The 23,499-nt window shown below is 43.5% G+C and overlaps 1 protein-coding gene across 2 annotated transcripts; it reads right to left on the minus strand.

The window, feature by feature from the left end:
- Window positions 1-227: 227 nt before the first annotated feature.
- DCAF10 (DDB1 and CUL4 associated factor 10) lies at window positions 228-23,433 on the minus strand. 2 transcript variants are annotated; one of them, XM_080574968.1, is made up of 8 exons: window positions 23,102-23,433; window positions 14,957-15,070; window positions 13,921-13,953; window positions 11,277-11,474; window positions 10,706-10,908; window positions 9,874-9,984; window positions 8,660-8,805; window positions 228-6,344 (listed from the first exon to the last, which is right to left on the minus strand). In XM_080574968.1, exons 1-8 carry the CDS (start codon window positions 23,410-23,412, stop codon window positions 5,976-5,978), a joined length of 1,485 nt encoding a protein of 494 aa, XP_080431094.1. In that variant the 5' UTR covers window positions 23,413-23,433; the 3' UTR covers window positions 228-5,975. The 2 variants fall into 2 exon arrangements, with proteins under 2 accessions (XP_080431094.1, XP_080431095.1); XM_080574969.1 differs by lacking the exon at window positions 13,921-13,953 and having other exon boundaries at window positions 23,102-23,430.
- Window positions 23,434-23,499: the final 66 nt, after the last annotated feature.

Genomic DNA, 23,499 nt, shown 5'->3' on the forward strand with positions numbered 1-23,499 from the left:
TTCCAGCTTCAGTGTATGTCCTGCTTTCTAGGCTTCAGGAGTGAGCTGTTTCTTCCCACAAATGTGCTCAGGCAAAGGAACTAGTAGAGGGAGATGCGTGTATGCAGATTTCACTCTAAAGCGCTTTCTTCTCTCTTGGTTCAAGTTAATATGCAAGAAGCAATGAGTGTTACAGAACAAAGCTCAGTGTAGGATAAATACATTAAAATAGATTTTAATTCACTGAATTATTAAATGTTTAATTTATTATGCAAGCAAGAGAAACTTCACAAATAGTAAGTTACTGTACAACTCTAAGTACAATATATTCAGAGCAGTTCTGATACTTTTTGTATTGTATTAAAAGGCTACACTTCATACTATGAAATCTCAGGTATTTCAAAATATTTACATGCACAATTTGTTCTAGTATTAAAAACCTTACACTTAAATGAAGATACTTAGTGCGTAAGAAAATGCACCATCGACTAAGATCAGGAAATTATAAGTTTCTTTTTCCTGCAGGACAAAAATATTATGGTTGTCAACCTTCTTTTACTCCTACTTCTTAGAATCTTGTAAACGCAATTTTTTTATTTTATTTAAAAAAAAAAAAGCTTCCATAGGGCAAGTTTATTTCTTCTTGCTAAGGGTTTGTATTTCATAGAACAACAGACCCATTACTTATGGTATCAGGACCTATTATATATTATACATCAAGTGTTACCCAAATTAAAAACAACAAAACCCACAAAAAAAAAAAGATCTTTACATTCTTATTCTGGTAGCGGGCAAGCTGTCTTTACTGAGTGTCAAAGAGTGCAAACAAATGCGTATGTGGGTATCAAGTGTGCTTTTCCCCCTATCCCCAATAATTCTGTGGGAGGTTATATTTTTCCCTGAACTAACCATGTTTGAATGATGCCCAGTGGCTGTACATACACTGAAATACACACATGTACTTCATCAAAAAATTGCACATCATGAATGTCAATTTATAGTCCCATTAATAGTTTCTCTCCCTCTCCCCACAAATGCATAATGGTGCTACAGTGACGTAAAGACTGACCTCCAATGAAATACTTGGAAAATGCAATTACTCCCACAACATACAGTCACTGGACTAATTACAAAAGGAGTGCTCGCTTCAAACAACTGTTTGGTTCCTGTGAACGCTGCTGAAAGCTGACATTCCCATGGAGATCTTAGTTATGCAGTTTATCTGCTTCTGCTGACCAGCTATGTTGTGAAAGAAGGAATTACTTTACTATGGAAATCAATGAATATGAAACCATGCCTCTAAAAAACATATTGCATGCTTTACAATCAAAGAGCTCCATCTTCATTAGAAAAAGTATGAAATCCATCAAGTGACTTAACACTTGAACGGTCAAAAAGTTTACAGACACTGGTTTAAGCCACTACTGTTAGTGCAGTCTTTAATATACCATTTAAGTTTTATACAGCTTTGTCCCTAAGACATTTAAGGATGCAAGGTTAAGAATTTGTCTTTTGAAACGTAACATAAACTTTTTTTTTTTTTTGGCTACCTAGAAAGATCCAAAGCTCATTGAATTACTTCAGTAATTCAATAAGGCAATATAAAGATTTAGAAAGACAAAAAAAACCTGTAAATCATTCCTTCCACCAAACTGTAACTGCAAGGCGTATCAGTTATAAGTAACTGAATAGTGTTTCAGTAAGTGTTTTGTGAAATTTACAGATAAAATATATTAGCTTTAACTGAAAAGTTCCGAGTCCTGTTGAAAAGGAGTAGTCAAATAATCACAATCTCATTTTATCTACTTCTCCTAGTTCAAACTTACCACAAATGTAATCAGAAGATTTCTACAGCATATATGGACAGAATGCTTACGAATTGTGTTCCAGAAGCATTCAAAAAGTACGAGTGCTTAAAACTAAGAGTGATGTTGTTTTGGAAAATAAGGCATATCCCCATTTATGGTTTCATCAATGTAATTTTGAGTTCAAGACAATAGTTTCAGCAACAACAGACTTGCTCTGAAGTCATATATCTAAAAATTTTCCAAAGCATGACTTGCTATCTGAGAAGTCTGTGGGCATATATCTGCATGTGAAGTTAATTGAGTGTATTCTCCCTCCTCCAGCTGGGATGATATTCTAATTAGACACTAATGCCAAATGATTCAGTTGGAAAACCATGAGAATTGAAAATTTAGGACACTTAATAAATAATAGGAATTTTGTTAGTTTCATATACTTGATGACTTGAAGGTACTCCTTTAGCACCCAGCTGCTAGAGCTACTGAAAACCCAGTGCAGGAGTAATTGATTAGGCCTCAAATTATCAAATACCCATTACTGAAGGCTTTTTATTACTAAATAAATTCACCAAAAATTTAGAATCAGAGAATCCCAGAATGGTTTGGGTTGGAAGGGACCTTGAAGTTCCTCTCATTCCAACCCCCTGCCACGGGCAGGGACACCTCCCAGCAGCCCAGGCTGCCCCCAGCCCCATCCAGCCTGGCCTTGGGCACTGCCAGGGATGGGGCAGCCACAGCTCCTCGGGGCAGCCTGGGCCTCACCGCCCTCAGAGTAGAGAAGTGCATCCTTATATCTTAATCTAAATCTATCTTCTTTGAGTTTAAAGCCATTATTCCTTGTCCTATTGCTATATTCCCTGAGAAAGAGTCCCTCCCCAGCCTTGCTGTAGGTCCCCTTAGGTACTGGAAAGTTGTTATAAGGTCTCCCTGCAGCTTTCTCTTCTGCAGGCTGAACAAGTGTCCAGAGGAAGGCGACGAAGATGGTGAAGGGCCTAGAGGGGAAGACATGTGAGGAGCGGCTGAGGGCACTGGGCCTGTTAAGCCTGGAGAAGAGGAGGCTGAGGGGGGACCTCATGGCAGTCTACAACCTCCTCGCGAGGGGGAGTGGAGAGGCAGATGAGCTATTCTCCGTAATCACCAGTGACAGAACCCGCGGGAACCGTGTTAAGCTGAGGCAGGGGAAGTTTAGGCTGGACATCAGGAAGAGGTTCTTCACTGAGAGGTTGGTCGCACACTGGAACAAGCTCCCCAGTGAAGCAGTCACTGCACCAAGCCTGTCTGAATTTAAGAAGCGATTGGACTGCGCACTTAGTCACGTGGTCTATACTTTTGGGTAGACCTGTGCGGTGCCAGGAGTTGGACTTGATGATCCTTATGGGTTCCTTCCAACTCGGGATATTCTGTGATTCTGTAACAATCCCAACTCCCTCAGCCTGTCTTCATAGGAGAGGTGCTCCAGCCCTTGACCATCCTCATAGCCTTCCTCTGGACCTGTTCTAACAGACCCATAATGCACAGGAGCCTTAAGTGCCTTAAGTTTCAATGACTTCACCACTACCACCCTGAGTATGCTACCTTCAGAAATTCAAAACCTGAAGAGAATCATCAGGTGTGTACATTTCCAACTGTCTTCGCAGGTATCTCCTTTCCACTCAAGCTGAATTTTTGCAAAAAGGCTTTTTAAGAGACAATCTTTGAAAGCATGCTCAGTAGAAAGTGAATCTGAGTAACAAAATGCAGCCCTTTTAGGGTAAAGTTTGCTACTGAAATCATTGTATGATTTGTCAGCAAAATCTTAGTTAAATATTCACAAAAGATCTTAGAACACTTATGTGATAAACTCATGTACACATAAGAGACTGAAATGACTGCACAGGATTAGCTGTATTACAGTGAAATGACCAGCCTGATGGGTGAGAGAAGAGCAGAGGGCACTGCCTACCTGGACTTCAGTAAGCCCTTTGGCACTGCCCTCCGTAAGATCTTCATAGCGAAGCTGCTGATGTGTGGGTGGGATGGACAACGAGGCGGATACAAAACCAACTGAGTGGTCAGGCCCAGAAGGCGGCACAAAGTCATGTTGGAGGCCAGTGACTAGCGCTGTATGCCAGGGGTCGATACTGGGTCCAGTCCTGTTTTAGTGTCGTCATTAATGATCTAGATGACGGGGCAGAGCGTACCCTCAGCGAGTTTGCAGATGACAAAACCGGGAGGAGTGGCTGATAGGCCAGAGGGTTGTGCTGCCATTCAGAGGGACCTTTACAGGCTGGAGAAATGTGCTGTTGGGTTAGGAGCCTCCCGGAGTTCAACAAGGGGAAGTGCCAAGTCCTGCCCCGGAGAGGAACAACCCCAGGCGCCAGGACATGCTGGGGGCCACCCAGCTGGAAAGCAGCCTGGCAGAAAATGATTAGGGGGCCTGGTGGACGTCAGGTTGAACATGAGCCAGCAATGAGCCTTCGCTGTAAAGAAGGCCACCTGTACTCTTGCCTCTCTTAGGCAATGTATTGCCAAGCAGCTCAAGTAAGGTGATCCTTTTCCCCTCTCTCCAGCACTCGTGAGGCCACACCTAGAGCACTGTGTCCAGTTCTGTGCTCCCCAGGGCAAGAGATGCATGGAGCTGCTGGAGAGAGTCCAGCAATGGGCCACAAAAATGATTCAAGGACTGAAACATCTGTCCTACAAGGAACTAAGAGCGCTGGGACCATCTACAGAAAGCAAGGCTCAGGAAGGATCTCATCAGTATCTAAAGGGACAGTGTGAAGAGAACGGAGCCAGGCTGTTTTGGGTAGTGCCCAGTGCTGGGAAAAGAAGCAATGGGCATACATGGCAACATAAGAGTGTCCCTCAAAACATCTGAAACACTTTAGTGTGTGGTTGACTGAGTACTGGAACAGGTTGCCCAGAGAGGTTTTAGAGTCTTCCTCCTTTGGAGACATTCAAAAGCCATCTGGGATATGGCCCTGCTCAAGCAGGAAGGCTGGATCAGATGACCTCCAAAGGTCCCTGCCAACCTCTACCAGTCTGGGATTTTATGATGAACTTGAAGGATAAAACTTGGCATTCATAACTCCGTATGTGATTTAATAGTGAACATTAACATTCTTCAGATTTTATGATTAGCCCAGTTAAATCCAAATAGATCTTACTTTAGACTGGAATACTTCTAATCCATTCCCATACTGACAATACATAAGAAATACTTATCTAGTTACACTACAGAAACTTCCTAGTTGAATTCCTCTCTTAACATTAATTTGTAGAACAGTTAGAGGAAATACAGCCTTAACATGAGCAGAAATTCTGCAGTGTTCATTTCCAAACACAAGATGAACGTTTCTGTAACTGATGTGGAAAGCTTCCCACAAAAGAAACCCTACTGACTGAGGAGTAAGAGACATCCACTAACCATACACATTGTAAGAAACATTCTCTTTGATTCATTTGCAGTGGATACAGCACAAGATGTTTAGATCTCTTAAGCTCTTGTTTCACTGCTCCAGGCTTTTCCAACTAAATTCTGACGAAAAAAATTCAGATACATCTCCATACAGAACCTCTTCATTCTAGCAATAATCACAAGATATGCAATTAAGGAAAAACAACCTAGAAAGATTTTTAAGGACAGTAAAATATTACAGAAAGTTTACTTTTTTTTTTTTTCCTAGCCAATCACAAATAACCAAATTAGTAAATAAATGAAAATATTTTTGTCTTTTTGTGCCAGCATGCACAAAACCTGTTCATTATCAATCATGGTGTAATGGTTTTGGCAACAGAAAAATTCCTTTGGAACGAAGAGGTGTCATAACAGGGAAGCCTGGGTGAGTTTTAGCTGAACTCCTACCCGCACACAATCTACATTTTTTTCAGATAGCCCACTTCAAGTCATGTTGCCAAAAATTAACTGCAAGTATTATTTAATACACCAACCAGAACGATGACTCAATGGCACAGGATCAGCAGGAGCAGAGTTCTGCCTAGAAGGCTAAAAAACACAATGCATGGAGCCTGACTTGCAGATACGGTATGAGAATGTATACAGTGCTGGACTGAGAACTCATGTCATTATTACGTTCTGAGACCATAGTAACTATGATCTTCTCTGGATTTATGGGATTTCGAACACACTTCAACTAAACTGAAGTAATTAAAACCACAAACATCTGAAGGTCCTGTTGATGCACAATGCGCCTAGAACTTTGGCTGATACAAAGAAACACGTCCGCTAAGGCACCCCGAGGCAATCTGACAGTGAGTTGGAGAGAACTTTGTTGTCAGTACCACATCATTGTGAGAATAGAGGGAACGGATTTCTTTCAAGGGACCAGCTTCTTTGGGCAAACAGTCAACAAGTTCGCTGCAGTATGCATCAAACCCCAACAAGCGGATCCCAAAGCCATGCGGGGATGAAATCATCCGGCCATCAGGACTGAAACAAAGCTCTTTGATGTAACCCCGGCCCACATTGGCTTCTTCAATGCAATGAGTCAATCGCAGGGAGCAACGAGGTGAGACAGGGCGCACAGGGGCTCCTTCCTGGAATTCATAGACACAAGTCCACTAAAGGGAGAGTCAGAGAAAGGAACATTGAGAGTAAAGCACTGCAAATATGCATTCACTCCTGCTGCATGTAAAGTAAGTAACAAAGGAATGACCAACACATTGCTTATCTACTCCTTGATAAGCATTTACTATGAGACACTGAAAACTGGCAGGTTCCTTGGCATCTTGTCTTTGAGTGGCCTATGTAAACCAGACATTTAGTATCACAACTTTTTTTTTTAATTAAATAGTTGCTAGATACAGCCTTTGAAATCTAGTTTTTAAAAGAGCAAAGCATAATCCTTTGGACAAGAGTCTGCTCTAATGCAGTGAGCATTTAAGTGAAATCTACAATAAAGCAGAACTCAGCCTTGTCCAATATACAATTGCCCTTTGACATTTTGTGCCCTTAGCTTCAAAAGGAAGGTCTTGAAACAAGACAAGTAGATGAAGGAATGTTATGAACAGCTCTATAACAAGCTTGTTACCTGTGAGATGGACAGGGACTTTAATGAGTAATCTGATAATCTAATCTCAAACCAAATGCAAGATCACTCCATGACAAACTAAATTTACGTCATCGTGGAAGACTCAGATTTAATCACAAGACAGAAGAAATGATTTTTGTTCTGTTCAATGTATTCTGTTAAAGTAAACACAAAGGGAACAACATTAATGAATATTAATAGAAAACAGTAAGGCAGATACTTGGACTCTGGGAAGTTATAACTAGGTCAGTCATCAGTATCAACCAACCCAACATGATATTTGCCTTTTCAAAAAATTCCGCAGTTTACAGAATCAGCACTGAAATTTCTTACCGATCTGCTATGCTTCCACTCAGTCGTCTACATATTTGTATGCTGCCATTACAAAGAGTGGCTTTATTCCAAAAGTAAATAAATAAATAAATAGATCAATGTACATCAGTTACCAGATTAAATAAACTATTTGTTAAACACTTAAATATTCAACGAAATCAAGTATTCAAATAATTATTTGGAATGGGTTGCCCAGGGAGGTGGTGGAGTCACCATCCCTTGGGGGTGTTTAAGGAAAGGTTGGGATTTGGTGCTTAGGGACATGGTTTAGTGGGTGACATTGGTGGTAGGGGGATGGTTGGGCCAGATGATCTTGAAGTTCTTTTCCAGCCTTTATAATTCTGTGATTTTCAATTTTGAAATATATATAAAACCTCTGTCTTAGGTTAAATAGGGAGGTCTGCACAACTGTTAAAGCAGTAATACTGAAATAAGCTTAGGAGGAAAAGATGGTTACAAGTTGACTGACTGGTATAATCTAGGTGTTCTGAGACTTTGGCTGGAATTTGAGTTATAACTGAATTTGAGTTAACCCTGCAAGTTACTACATCAAAAGCAGGTACTCCCAAACAAAACTTGCAGGTTCTTGTTCTTTGTATACAATCTACAAAGAACGGGTTTTTCATTATTTCTGACTGCATAACATACTGCTTGTTTTTCTTTTATGTCCCAGTGCAACATATGCCATTACGTGACAATTCACAAATACACTCTAGGGAACATAATACAAAACTGGTCTCAAAGTCCACTGTAACTTATTTAAAGCAGTATTTAGGGGAGTGGAATCTGCAAATTGCATTTAAGCTGTAGCTGGTCTTGTAACTTAGTATTCCAAATAAAGGCTTGAAATGGATTCTGCCACGAAGATCACTGATATCCCCTTTATTTTTAAATTGCAGAATTTTTCAGATGAGATCACTCTGAAGTTGCATAAGCATCACTGCAGTTAATAAGGTTCAAACCCATGATGTCGCAGTTTTAAGCAGATGCAGAAATATGCCCCAATTTATTTTCATAGTGGTGCAGGAGCAGGCTCTGGAAAGCATCCACCGGCGTAGCAGAAGCACTTCATTCTTGCAACACTGACAGATATGTACTGGAGGAATTCAGAGGAGCTTCTCTGCTTAGCTTAAAATATGCTCACCACTGCACAACTGTGTAATCCTCTGTCTTTTACAAGTTCCTTCTTCCTATATTTGGGTGAGTACATATTTTTAAGTCATGTATTTGGCAGCCCAGGAACTGTTTGAAAAGTTTTAACCGAGCTGTACCTATAAAATGTATTCCATGGAAAAGTTAGGCAACAGGAATACTTAATAAAGGATACAAAACTTTGTAAAAGAACTCTTTAAGAAAGAGAAGTGCTTCATAACCCTGGGCTAAAATTAATTATTTCTGCTTACAAATGCCCTAATTTATTCAAATGCAAACTTACCCCAAATAACAGATTTTCAATATAGTTGTATGATTGATACATCTTACTCAAAAGTTCCTAAGAAGCATTTGTTTTACCTCTTGGTCATCTGTGTTACTTGAGCACCGAAGAAGAGTAGCCCACCCTTTTGGATGTAGCTGTAACGATGTAATGCAGTTGCCTCGGTCTCTCTCTCCAGGAACCTCTGGCGTTAAGACCTCCAGACTATTTCTAGGTGATCCACCTAAAAGGGGAAGTAAACCGTAAGTCTATATGAATTCTATGCATTAACTTTCACTTCTCTCTTCAGTCTACTGCTGAAACTATGTCAAGTGTATCGACACCCTCATCTGTCTGTTAGAAAAGACTGTGCCTTATGAAAGGCTAGATCAAAGAGAGGTTACACTAACAACTGAAGTTAATACCAATGAACTCAGTCCTGATTCCAAATATCTTCATATTTTGAAATTCACCTTCCAAAACCTGTGTTAAATCATCCCATGTTGTGGTCTAAATTCAGGGTTAATGTTCCACACAAACACATAATTAGAACAAAATCTAGAATGCCCTTTTTTTAGTAAGAACTGCTATTTTTAAAATGTTACAATGCCTTTCTCAAATTCTTATAAGTCTGCTCAGCTGTGTGCAGGTATACTCCCTTCTCCTCCTCACTCTGAAAGAGGTTTTCACTGGTAAATCATGCCCTGGGGTCCAGATAACCTTCATTATGTCATAACTATGTTTGAACATCTCACAACTGTAAGTAATAATAACTTTATCCTTAGTTTAAATCAGCAAGCAAATTAAAAAGTATTTATCAATTTGCCAAGGTCATGCTGACTATTTGAAAGTGTATCCTAGATTCAGAGGAAGCCTGCTCATCATGGGATCATCAGTCTTCCTAGTTCTGTGTTTAGGATTTGCATGGAGAAACAGCAGGTACATGTTCCAATCATTAAGGAAAACAAAAAGCAAAACACAGCTATGTACTGCTCTGTTCATTTTTTCCCTAAAGGTCATTCAAATGAGGTTTGCTGGAGGGAAAAGAAACAAACAGGGAAAAGGCAGCATGTCTGCATAACAAAAATAATGTACTAATATGAAATAAAATCTCATTGCTGTTTTCAGGCTTCTTGGAGAAAAAAAAAAAAAGATTAGAACTCCAGATTTTGATGTGCAATGATATTTTATTGGTTTAACAGAAGTCATAGCAACATTTTTAAAGTCCACAGAGGAAACACAGTATTTCCCTATTATTCTCTGGTCTCTTTTGGCTACAATGACTTGAAGTTCCTGATACTTATTTTCCTACCTTCTCGCTGGGAGGACCGTGACATCTGTTTCTCAGACAGTAGACCTGATTCATTCTGGTGACATGGTGAACCAACAGTTCTAGGAGCAGACGAACTGGAAGATGTTATCTCTGCAAACAGCAACACCATATGAACATAACTAAACGCAGACCATTTACTGTCTATGTCCTTCACTTAACTCTCCCCAGCAATGTTAAGTAAAGCATAAGGGGAAAGCATCTTGACACAAAAACACCTTCGAAAGATCCGTCTACAGCCTAAAAGTAGCATTTTGATGTGCCTCAAACAAATAAAATGCCAGCACAACAAACTGTTACGAATAAGGAGCAAGTTGTACTCCTTCATTTTCATGTGCTTTCACTACTTTTCCTCTGGCCACTAACAGACATCCGAAACAGGAGTTTGTCACTGTTTGGCTGTTAGTGCCACAATGTGGGAAGAAGCAATAAAATTTTAGAGAATATGATTCTACCAGGTCTGTTTTTGGGAGCAACTGCACCAGCACTTAATTGCTGGAGTGTGCAGAGTCAGCCTACTCAACATGAGTAACTTTTATTACAGGACCAAGGATGCTAGATAAATAACACTAAAATAACAGCCTGAGGTGACAACATTCCACAGACTACGTCCTGTGATGCTCAAGTCTTGATAACAAAAATCACTTTGCCTGAGTCAGAATGTTATGTAACAGTACAGATGTGAGACCCCTGAAGAGCTGGAGAGCTCCTCTGCAAAATCCCTGTGACTCCACCTCTGCCTTCTTTTGCTAAGAGCATCACAGAGAACACCTCTATCACAGAAACTGTTACAGATTTTTGCACAAGCATTTACCTGAACTTGACGTAGTCCTCCTAGCTCTTAAAATTGGGTAGCTGCCAACCTCTAAAGATTTGTTTAGATCAAGGTCATGCAAAATCAGAAGATATCCAGAGGATGTTGAGATCAGCATTTTGGAACAGTCTGGTGTCAATCTCATTCTCATAAGAAAACGGGTGTGAAAAAACTTCTTGTGAGGACATCCATCTTCTGTGCACCTGGACAGTAGAGGAAAAAACAAACAAACAAACAAAAAAAAACAACCAGGAAATTGCTGCAGTGAACTCTGACTGGAGTCCCTGATAATGTCCAGAGGAGTCCAGGACATGCTAAGCATCCTTGTCCATCCTAAACCTCTTTCTGCATGTTGTCTTTATCCTACTTATTTCATTACAATTTGGTCTATCAGTATTCACATTTTCAAAACATCTTGATGGTGAAGAACTTTTCATACAGGACAAGCTACATTTCGTAGTATTAGCAAACAGCTCTCTTCTCTTTTTAGCAACTGGACTATTACAATATAAACCTGATGTGAAGTCTAGGCAAGAATTAGAAATCTAACAGCAGAAACACAGACACATACCTGTTTGTATCCCAGATGATCACATTTCCATCAAACCCTGATGTTACTAGTAGTCTGGTATTGGTATCATACTCGATGTTCTTAACCCAACTGGTGTGACCGTGCAAAGTGCACACTTTTGTGTTCAGCTTTCTCAGATCCCAAAGGGCTATTGTAGTGTCATCAGAACAAGTTGCAAACAGTCGATTATCTAGAAATCTGAAAATTCAAGAAAAATACTGTGGCTGCTTACTAAATAAAATAAACTGGGATTTAAACTAACACAGGAAAAGCAGAGCAGCTGCACAGAAAAAAATTGTATATAGCAAAATATTTGTCAATAAAATTTGCAGTTCTGTTAAAAAACAGTACTGTGCTATTGTTTCATACCTCAACACCTCTAGTAACAAAACAATAAACCTGCACAAGCATAGTAGGCTACTTTTCTTCCTCTTTTTATAAGTTAATCATATAAAGATTGCACAGCCACCAGTGGGATGAATGCACCCACAGAACTCCTGTGTTAATTAAAGCAGTTACACATCTGTACAATATTCACCTTTAATGAAGTTTAGCAAGTCTTTGGAAAGCCCAAATGCCACAGGAGTAGCCAGCACTAGTCCACTAGCAAGATGTTCAAATTGACTGCTTGTCCCTGCAACAGAAACCAGCTAGCCTAGACTATCTGTAATTTATGCCTTTCATTTTCCCCATTATTTGCCAGGTCCCTTTGCCACTAAGATCAGCCAGCACCAGAAAACACACAAATTCTATGTGCTTTTCAGACTACACGAAGTCCTATCAGCTTGTAACAAATTAAACCCATCCTCCTCTTGGCTCTTCAGTTCTACCCACATATCCACCCTTATTCTTTCCCTATTACTCTTTAAATCTTGGGTTTTTTTCCCCCACCACAGATGTAAGTTCTCTCTACTGAAATATATACATATATATATATTTAATAAATACCACTCTTTGTTATTCCTACTGGAAATCCCCTACTGGTTTTAAACGTTGCTGCTCTGTACAGCGCAAATCCCACTGACTTTGCCAAAGCACTTTGTACCCACACTTCCTTTAGTTAAACTCCTGAACTCCTCACTTTGGAAGGCTTGTCTTTGCTAGGCAGGACACATTGTTACTTGGCATCTAATTCAATCGTTCACAACTGAAATACCACTCTAGATCTTGAACCCGCTATGATAAACAGAACACTTGTTGTAAAGCTAGTGATAGAAGTTGATTAACAGGAACCTGCTTTCAAAAATGCCCTGCCTAATCACCTTACAGGCACCTGCACAAAGAACTGGTGACACAACCATCGCTGGAAATACTTAATGCTAAGCTTATCAGGGTGCTGCTAAACAAACCTGTAGCCCTGTTTGTATCAGAACGTTGGATCAGACAATCTCCAGAGGCCCCTTCCAGCTTAGGCTTTTGATTCTGAATCAAAATTTTTGATTCTGTGGTATGACTACAACTTTGTACAGGCCGCTGAGAAACTCCTCTCCTGTACCGAAGACACTGAAAAACTGGCCCCATTGTTTCACACAGGATATATAACAGTGCTTGTCCTAGAGACCTAATCAAGCTGATTAACTGGCCTATGTACTGCTTGTTTTACTAACCAAATGGTTTATACTGCATTCAGTAGTGCTGTTTTGGAAATATTTATTACATTAAAATCTGAACACAGCCATTGTTTGCTTATTTCCCAAGAACTTTAACTATACTTCAATCCTTCTTTGTCCATCTTTTGCTGTAGAGCCCACTTGGCTTCACAAAACCCTAGGAAAACTGCTCACTGCAGCTGCAAAGCCAGGAGAAAGAGCCATGTAAACCTTCTGCATCCAGGGTTATGTAGCACCTGGCACAGTCCCAACCAGCAGTTGGGTTTATCTTTATAATTATGAGCTCTAACTCATAACATGCCATAATATTCCTGAGGCTACACTGGGTTTGTGCTGCAAGGTTTCGTTGTGGGGGAGCTGCAGGGGCAGCCTCTGTGAGCAGAGCCCAGCAGCTGCCCCATGTCAGACCAGAGCCAGCTCCAGCTGCTCCAAAAGCGACCCACCGCTGGCCAGAGCTGGGCCATGAACAAACAACATTGGTTGGGTCTCTGGGAGAGTGTGTTTTTTGCCCCTTTCTTAGGGCAAGAAAAACACTGCATTGCAGCAGTTGGGAAAGAGCAGTGAGCAACCAAGAGAGAAAGAATCCTGCAGCCATCCAGGTCAGTGAAGGAGTGGCAGAAACAAAATGTTCTGGACTGACCACAACCTCCATTCCCTTTTCCCCCTGTGCTGCTTGCTGGGAGGAGGTAGAAGAAAGCGCACGGCAGGAAGGTGGTTTTAGGATGCTTTTAGTTCTCACCGCTTGTCTGGTAGTAATTGGCATTAATCTTTCCTATGATTATTTTGCCCATGACAGTAATTGAAGAGCAATCTCCCCTTCTGTACCTCAACCCATGAGCTTGTCATCATATTTTCTCCCCCCTGTTGTGGAGGGGGAGTTAGAGAACAGCTGTGTGGTGCTTGGCTACCTGTTGGTGTTAAACCACAACAGCATCGTATATATTCAATACTAAGTAACAATCAAGGGAAAAAAATAAAACAGATTTGCAGGAAGAGATTGGAACACACTACATCTCCTCACTGTATAAATTCACCTTTTGCCTTGATCTTGAATGCTGCATGCAACCCTGCTTAGTCCACCAAACAGGTTCCAGAAGAAATGGAAAAAACATAGGGAGATAAAAACAGCACGGAACAGCTTTCATTTAAGTAATGAAAATGTAAACTAGGATTCTTTCACTTGAGAAAGTCCTAACTGAATGTACATATGATGCAGGCATATAAAACTGAGTGCCAGGGAGCAAGTAAATAGAAGTTAATGGTTTGTTGTCTCTCTTGTTTAAAGAAAAAAACTAAAATAAAAATAGAGAACATCATATTAAGCTCACAAGTTTTAAAAAACTTCTTAAATATACCTGGAAATATACTTTTGCTGTGGAACTCTGCCACATGAGGTGCAGTTACTGAAGCTTAAATGAGCTCAAAAACTGACCAAATCCAGGTGCAAAAGATGTCTGTCTCAGGTGATTATACACAAATCCGTAGCAAGTGGGAGGCTAATAAAAGAGGATCAGTAAATACTTCCCTCTTCTTACATACCTCTGAAAGCACAGGTTGCCTCAGTAATAATATTTGTAACATTGAAATGGACTGCCCAGGGAAGTGGAGTCCCCGTCCCTCAAGGTTATTTAGGAGATGTGTGGATGTGGCACTAAGGGACATGGTTTAGTGATGGGACTCAGTAGGCCAAGTAGATGGTTGGGCTTGATGATCTTGCAGGCCTTTTCCAACCTAGATCATTTTATGATTATAAAAAAAAATAAAATAAATTTAATTTAATTAATGCCAATTAAAACAGACACTAATGCCATGAATTGCAGCTCCTCCATCAAAAAAAAACCACTTGGCAGCATTAAATACCACCATCAGTGCTTTCAGATTCCTCCTCTGCCCCTTCCCAGCCTCAAATGCAGGAGAAAAGGCAAATGGCACAAAGCAAACTGCAGCCTAATGGCTACACAAAATACACTTTCCCAAAAATAATGCAGAACACAAACTTACTACACTCTTACCAGAAAAGCATCCATGTTAAGAAAAAAAAATAAAAATCTTTTCTTCATTCTGACCAACCTGATATTATTTACACAATCTTCATGAGCTTCAGAGAGAGTTTTGATGTGCTTTGAAGATATTGGGTCAAAAAGCAGCACTTCAGTCTGTTCACAAGCAACAGTCAACACAGACCTGAAGAGAAGCAGAGCAAAACAGAAACATTTGCATTTGGTAAAAGAACACAACATTTGTGCATAGTGAACTAATCTTCAATCCCTTCATTCACAGAAACACAGATTTGTAATTATTTAGCTTGGCTTTCTCCTCACATTGCACAGAACCTACAACAGTGTTGTAAACTACTGCTATCAGACATCACGTTACTAATCAAAAGAAAACTGAGTTCTCTGACGAAAGGTGTTTTCTAAATGCGGTACTGTTGTTATTACCATCAATAGAAGTGATAGTCACGGACATCAAAAGCAAGGCAGTGGCACCAGTCTAAGTTTGGTATTAGCACAGACTCGGCTGGAAGAGGAGAGAGGCTGTTATCCCTGTTGTCAAATTAACCTTAGAAAAACAGTCATTGAAGCAGGCTGCCGTTACTAAAGTAAGGACATAGAAAAGTCTGGAGCAAGATTTACTATCTTGCTGTATCAACTAAATCATTTTCCAGAAACAGGACAACTGTTACAAACTGCAATACTAAGGACTTACTTTACTCAATCTAAAACAAAAAAAAAATCCTTTTCTTCCGCGTTTTAAGTCCATTTATCCACTCACAGATTGTCACAGAGATGAAAATCAAAGACCTTTTCCAGATTACGCATTATTTATGAATGAGATCAGAAAAGTTTGCAGTAAGTTCAGAGGCCCCATATAGGCATTGAAAACATCACCTGATTTCAATTTTGGCAGGTTTTCTAGTTTTCCATTAGCCTGTCCTAAGCTATCGATATTTATTTCCATTATATACCTTGAAAGTCTGATTTTAAATAAACTAACGCTACAGCGACAGTTAAGTTTGGCCTGAAAATTAGTGAATTAAATTAGCGAGGGCAACCTCCACGAAAGCCGAGGTGTTGCCCCAGCTCAGCAACAACTCCGACCAGGTACAGGAAGGGGGCAGCGTACCCCAGCAGTCCTTGGCCAGCAAAGCAAGAGCTTGAACAGCAGTACCCCACGGGGAGGCCAGATCTAACCGGCACTGCACGGACAGTCCGCAGGTGATCCTTGATCCAAGATCCTTGCCCTCCTCTTGGAGTAGTGTTTTGAGGAGTCAGAAACCAACAGCACGGGCAAGCACCGGGAGCACAGCACTGCTCACCGCAGTTGGCTCTGCTGAGGGAGGCTAAAAAGGGATCAGAAGTCACCAAAGCACAGAGGTGTTCTCACCAGCACAGGTCAGAGCAGCTCTGCAACTAACCATCAGACAGTTTAGCAAATGTAAACAAGGCCTAGGCTGCTTCACCTGATATTAAGATAACTGAGGGTCAGTGCCAGTTTATGCCCAACACCACTTGTGGCACACTGGGACAGGGAAGATGTCCCTGTGTCACCACATATTTTTTGCTGAATTTGGTTTTGGACAAGAAAGATCTCTGGTTTAGCTACAGTGCAGCCTCTCAGGCACCAGATACAGGGGCAGGAAGAATACAGAATTACACCTTGTGCCAGAGTCCTGCACAAAGAATCTTAAATCATAGCACGGTTCTACAACTACCACAGGTGACACTTCTGACACTGCTACAGGAAACCTGCGTGTGGGTATTTTTCGTATTACATCACTGTGGCTAAGCCAGAACTTTCTCAGCTAACTGCTTTACGCTGCAGAGAGGTGATGGCAGAACCTCACATCTTGGGAAGCCTGTGCACAACCTACTGAGGATCTACAAAAGAAATTGCCTTCCATCAACACAGTCTCTCAGGACTAGTTTGATAATCACGGGAGCTTAACTTTAACTTCTCTGAAAAACAGAGGAGTGAATAAGGAGTCGAATTTTGGCACTACAGCACAATCATGGCAAAATTGCCATGAGTTCAGGTGTTCAAGGAAACTGGAATGCTGTTCCAATGAAAACTCACTGAAAACAGAAAAGGTGGCTAGCTATGTGAGAAACAAAGTTGTGTTTTTGCAGTAGAGAATTACTTTTCTGTATTCCGAGGTAGTTGTGTAGTCATGATAAGGAGAAATGCTCAGTAGGTAAGTGGACAGTAGAAGGCCTCACTCTTCCAAAATAAGGCAGAAGCTTGAGAAAAACAGGATGAGCAGTGTGAGAACAGTAAAACAGAGATCACAAGTTCTCAAAACATAAGAAAGGAGAAATTAAAGGGTTGAAAAAAAGAAAACTTGTACATATATGGTATAGAGGAGCGTCGAGTAGCTTGTGAACCTGTAGTACTCAGCCAATGAGGAAACAGGGGAGGTGATCAGGCGTCGGGTAATTGGGAATAAAAGGTTATGATTTGTTTACTAAACTGTGCTCCTAACTGACAGGATGCCCACCATTGCAATCACAAATAAAATAGCTTCGCAGAAGATCCTGTCTGAAGAAAATTATTTGAGATGTTTCTCACAGTTTGGGGGCTCGTCTGGGATCTTGTCGCCTGCCAAAGCTTTCTTGCCACCCCAGAGAGGAAGGGGCACCCTGCTGACTTCAGCGGTCCCGTCGGGGGTGGTGGGTTGTCTCGGTACGGCCGGCAAAGGACCGAGACCGTTAATCTGAAGACAGGCTCTGCGAAGCTCTGGGGAGAAGTGAGGCCAGCACTGACATACACAGACACAGCCCAGACATAGTCCAGCCCAGATCGAGAACAGGCACAGGCATTACTGCTGATAACCCGGACCGGGAAGCCGTGCACGGACCGCGGTAAGGGCAACTTTACTGTGCCTTGCCTCGAGCTGGGTTCGGGGAGACTCTTGTGTGGAGTGTGAATGAGACGCACTTTTAGTGCGAGGCGAGTGTGGAGTCCCGATCCGCGAGGTTCTGTAGTCCCGCGAGGGGACGAACGAGGTCCCCTCGGCTGGAGAGGGATGAAGCGAAAGAGAGAAGAGCGAAAGAGAGTCTCGGGGGTTTGGGCCCTTAGGTGTATGGTACCCCGAGCACAGTGAAGTGAGGTGCTCGGCAGTACACCCCACCTGTCCTAATCCTAGGTGAAGGCGTGTGGTACCCTGTGGGTGGTAAAGGCCACAGCAGCACGTCAGGAAGAGCTGGCGATTAAGGGTTCCAAGAGTCAGCAGGGTGGGGTTGGAGACCCCGGGACTGTGCCTAAAGATAGCCCTTTGGAGAGAATGGTAAGGATTTGGAAAAACAACCCAAAAAATAGGGAAAAAAGTTTAAAAAATATAATTAAAAAATGGTTAAATATTGTGCAATTGTCTGGCCTAAAAAGCTAATAAAAGGAGCTTTGGTATTTTGGCCAAAATACGGGTCTGATGAAAATTCAGGCTTGAAATTTATATGCAAACAATAAGGTTCCTTTTCCCGAGGAGGAATCAAGTTATGCTCCCTATCATCCTAATATTGCACCGGAGGCAGCGGCAGCTGCTCCAGGAGGGGAGACAGGGACTGCAATTGACGCTGTCCCTGGAGAAGTCGCGCCAGGGAGCGAGGAGCGGCAGGAGCGGAGCCGGGGGGGGGGTCCCGGTGGGGCCTCGGGGCCGTGCAGGGCCGACCCGGGGCCGGTGCCACTCCCCCCTTACCAGCAGACAGGTTAGGAGTTTTCAGAAGGAAATGAAGCCTTTAAGTGAGGGCCTAGCAGAACAGTCAAATCTGCTTCTAAGGCCTAATTTGTATTCCTGAGAGGGAAATGTCAATCCTGAGTACGTTATTCACTGGAGAGGAATGTTTAGGAGGGAAATGATTTGCCAGGCAGCTATGCAAGAATAGGAAAGAAGTAACACCCCCCCCGCCCCCCAGATTGAGAGTTATTCCGATAGAGCAGAAATATCCACTTAGCTAACTGCGATAGTAACAACCCACAACACAGAACTCATATGAGATACTCGGGGTCAGAATTAGAAAGTACTCGGGGATGAACCCTGGGGACCCCGTAGCCCAAGGGCTCTTTAAAGTTCATTTTGTGACTAAAGCCTGGCCAGATATACAGAAAAAGCTCCAGAAGGTGGGAGGATGGAGCGAACAGTGCAGGTAGTGTGAAGGTCTATGCCAAGAGGGGAGATGAGAAGCAAAAGCAGAGAGCGAAACTAACGGTATTCACAGCGTGCTGGGTAGTGAGGCAGAGGGGGAGATAGAGGGAATTGCGGGAGGAGTCGGGCCCAGGATGGAAAGGAGAGGAAGAGAGACGAAGGAATAGCAGACAAGGAAAGCTACCTGTGTTGCAGCCTAAATCCTGGCAGGGACAGGCTTTGAGAAGATGTTACAAGTGTGGCCAGGCCGGCCACTTCAAATAGGAGTATCCGCAGTGGAAGAAGAGATCGCTGTTATAAATTCAGAATAGGGGAGTCAGGGCTTCTCAGAAAGCTAGTTCCCTGATAAAGGAAAAGGTGTACCTCAAGGGTTCCTCCAGCATACCTCAATGGAGATCACTCTACAATTATCGTTACGGGCAAAACAGCATAGGAAGATTAATAAAATTTATTACCTATTGCTGACGGGCTGGAGCGGTGAGAAACAGAGAAACAAGCTGGGGGCACCTTCCCCCATCCACCCTCTTCCACCTCTTCCCTGCCCTGAGTGGCACTGTTTTTGGGGGGGGGCAGGAGTGGGGGCTGCAGTCAGTCCGTGGTGCTTCGTTTCCACTGCGCCTTCAGGGTCCCTCTCCCCCCTGCTCTGTTGTGGGGTGCTGAAAAACGGGCTGCATTGCTCGCGGCTTGGCGCTGGGCAGCGGTGGGCGCCTTCGGAGCCAGCTGAAACTGGCCCTTATCTAACACGGGGCAGCTGCTGGGTTCTTCTCACAGGGGCTGCCACTGCAGCCCCCTCGGCTACCAGAACCGTGCCATGTGAACCCAGTACACTGAGGCAGCTAGGTCACTGCTGGCCTGTAAAGTATCACGGCTTAAATTAACTAATGAAACCCTAAATGTGATGGGGTAGAAGGGACGGGGATAACAGTGCCACTTTTTGGGGACAGCAAGCTGGGACTAGGGATAGACTGATCACTGTGCAATTATTGTATGCACCCGAGGCAGGGACTAACTTGTTGGGAAAGGATTTGGTAATGAAATTGGGCATTCAAACAGTGAATTGTTAGGCTGGGATAACGGTATTATTAATGGGGTGCTCTCAGACCCTGAGAGCAAAGATATATTTGCCTTTGAGTGGAAAGGCCCTGAAATGGGGCCGAAGCAGCAATACAGATGGACACTTTCACCTCAGGGGTTTACAGGGCCACCAATTTATTTGGGCAAGTTCTAGAACAAATTCTGGAGTAATTCCAACCTCCCGAGGAGGTGTTACTGTTACAATATGTGGATGATCTTTTATTGCCAGGACAGTCGAAAACAGCTGTGAAGGAAGCCACTAACAAGCTACTCGACTTTCTGGGAAAACAGGGCTTAAAAGTATTGGAAAATAAATTAAAATTTGTAGAAAGAGAAGTCAGCTATTTAGGGCATCTAGTGTCTGAGGGGGAATGAAGAATAAATCCAGAGAGGATTCAGGGAATTGTTGAGCTACCCCTAACCAAAACTAAAAAGAACTAAAAAGTTTTAAGAGAGAGAGGTTTTTAAGGAATTAGGAGCCACGAAGTCCAAAGGAAAACAGATACTCCCTGATGGGAAAGAAATGCTGAATAAAGTACTAATGAGGCAAATAATTAATTGTTTTGCATCAAGAGGGTCATTGGGGAATTCAAGCAACGTGTGACGCTGTGCTATGGAAATATGTATGTGTAGGAATACATACACTCTGGCTGAACAACGCAGGAGTTGTGTAGCACGTCAAAAGGTAAATAGGAAAAATATCTGCAGTCAGCCCAAAGGGGGGGCGAGAACCAGGAATTCAACGCTTCCAAAACGTACAGGTAGATTTTACAGAACTCCTTAGAGTAGGTAGATTTAAATACTTGTTAGTCTTGGTAGATCATTTGTCAGGGTGGGTGGAAACTTTCTCTTCAGTATCTGCTACTGTGAACATAGTCACTAAAGTAATTCTAGAACAAACAACTCCCAGGTATGGAATTGTTGAAAATATTGATTCTGATCAAGGAAATCACTTTATGTCAGAAATACTGCAAGGGCTAATGTGAACTCTAGGAATTAAGCGGAAATTTCACACTCCTTGGCATCTTTCCTCTTCTGGAAGGATGGAGAGGATCAGACAGTAAGGAAGCAACTGACGAAGTTCTGGACACTCGGCTTCCCCAAACGAAGTGCTTACCTTTGGCACTTCTCTGCATTCAAACTGCACCAAGAAAAGATGTGGGAGTTTCACCATACGAAATATTATTTGGATTGCTGTACATGGACAAAGGGAATGGATTACCTCTTTTTGAGACAAAAGATGCTTTTCTTAAGAACTATATACTCGGGCTGTCGTCCTCTTTGTCATCTCTCAGGACCCGTGGACTGTTAGCTCAAACCCCACCCTTGGAAGCCCTGATCCATCCATCCCGAGAAGGAGATTGGGATCTGATGCGAACATGGAGAGAACTGAAACTGCAGCCTGAGTGGGACGGACTGTTCCAAGTGCTCCTGAGACAGCAGTAAGAACGGCTGAGACAGGGTGGACTCATACCTGGGTAAAAGCATCAGTTAACCCTGATACCAGAGAGACTGCATTAACAAAGACTTTTAAGGTTAAAACTGTTAAAACTATCTATTGTAAACCTTTAACAACTTCTTAGAGGAATTCTTAACGAATTAATGAGTAAAAGGGATTGAATTACACTGAATCGGAGTGTTTCCAGTGTACACTCCCTGGAAGTGGGAGAAAGGAGGGTATTCAATCCCTACCAGAAGAATCATTATTTTTCGATTGTTTTTCTTCATTATTTCTTAATTGTAGGGGTGTATATATACATAGAAATGATGTATTTTATCTTAGTAATACCTATTCTTAATGGATTAGTGATTGGAAGGAGGTAAAAATCAGCACTTCCAATTAATCCAGAACATCTCTTGAGTTCTATCTCGAAATAATTGTTGGATTTGCACCCAGATGCCTAGAAAGACTGAAAAGGCCTTGTCCCTGACTGCCATTTCCAGCAGCAACCATTCTGGATTCTCTAGATTTCTAAAAATGACAGATCATACTCAGTCCCGGGAAGGAATAGATTTTTAAGTTGAGCTCCCTACAGATAGTCATGGCTCCAATATACTGTGTTATCAAAGATGCCTTTTAAATAACAGTGATAGAAACTCAGGGGGCAATAGTACTGACCGTGGGTGTGGAACTATCCATGAAGTAGGGAATAATCCGTACTGTACCGAATATGGTAGCCCCGGGAATGCTAATATACATAATGCACACCAGATACAACATGAGAATCCTGTAACCGGATGGCCTGTCCTGAATGGCAAGGGGTCGTACTGGCTATATGGCCATAAAGCCAGGAAGGTGTTGCCCCTGGGATGGAAGGGAGCTTGCACCCTGGAGGCAATAATTCCAAATGTAACTATTATTGAAGACCCACAAAGCCAAAGCCCCCTTGAGACCACACACAGAATTAAGCAGACTTCAGATAATCCTCTAGTTAAATTCTCTAGCATTTCACAGTTTTGCAGGGTGGTTTTTACCTAGGTTATGGGTGAGTGAATTAGACCCACAAAATTCATGTAGCTGTAAACAGAAAAAGAAAAAAAAAAAAAAAAAGAAAGCTGTCTCAGGAACAAACCTATCTCAGGAACAAAGTCAGCTCGCCGAGCACACCCGATGCCAATGTTTTTGCTCCTCAACCTCGGAAATAGCTCCCCCGGGCTGTGCCGCGGTTTGCGCTCCTCGCCCCGCGGAAGCCCCCCGAGGGGAGCGGAGCGGCGGCACGGAGCACGCCCGTCCCAGGGCAGCCCTCGGCCTTGCCGCCCGCCGGTGCTGCCGGCTGCCTGCGGGCCGTGCGGCGGCAGCTCACCGCGGCTGCGGGGCCGCTCGCGACCGCCCCGAGCGCACCGGGCCCCGGCCCCGGCCCCGGCGCGGCTCCCCCCGCCCCCCCCCCCCCCCCCCCCCCCACGGGCCGGGAGCACCCCGGGGGGGCTCAGGAGCGCGCAGGCGGCGGGCCCGGCCCCCCCCCCCCCCCACCCCCGCCGGGCCCGCGCGCGGCCCCTACCCGTCGGGCGAGTACTCGAGGTTGAAGACGGCGCCGTGCGTGCGCGTGCTGAGGTACACGGAGTCGGCGGGCTGGATGGAGCCGTACAGCCCGGTCATGGCGCGGAAGCTGTCCCGCGCCGGGTCCACGGCGGCGCTGCGGCCTAGGCAGCGCCCGCGCAGCCACCCGAACAACCCGGGCCCGGGCCCCGGCGCCGCCCGCGGGCAGCCCGCCGACGGCTCCATGCCCCCAACCGGCGGGGGGGGGCCGGGGCCGGGGGGGGCCGCGGCGCTGCGGGGCCCCGCCCGGGGCGGCTCCGGCTCCGCGCTCATCCCGCGCCGGGCCCGGGCATCTCCGCGCCGCCGCCGCCCCCCCCGCACCGCGCCTGCGCCGCGCCCCCCCCCCCCCCCCCCGTGACC

The sequence above is a fragment of the Anser brachyrhynchus genome (assembly GCF_964034855.1).
Source record: "Anser brachyrhynchus genome assembly, chromosome: Z".
Lineage (NCBI taxonomy): Eukaryota > Metazoa > Chordata > Aves > Anseriformes > Anatidae > Anser > Anser brachyrhynchus.

Excerpts from the sequence above, each read along its gene's own strand:
- DCAF10 (XM_080574968.1), bottom strand. The coding sequence starts at position 23,412 with ATGAGCGCGGAGCCGGAGCCGCCCCGGGCGGGGCCCCGCAGCGCCGCG. Across the intron at positions 9,985-10,705 it reads GAGGACTACGTCAAGTTCAG|AGATAACATCTTCCAGTTCG; the intron begins GTAAATGCTTGT and ends TGCTGTTTGCAG. Across the intron at positions 8,806-9,873 it reads ACGGTCCTCCCAGCGAGAAG|GTGGATCACCTAGAAATAGT; the intron begins GTAGGAAAATAA and ends TTCCCCTTTTAG.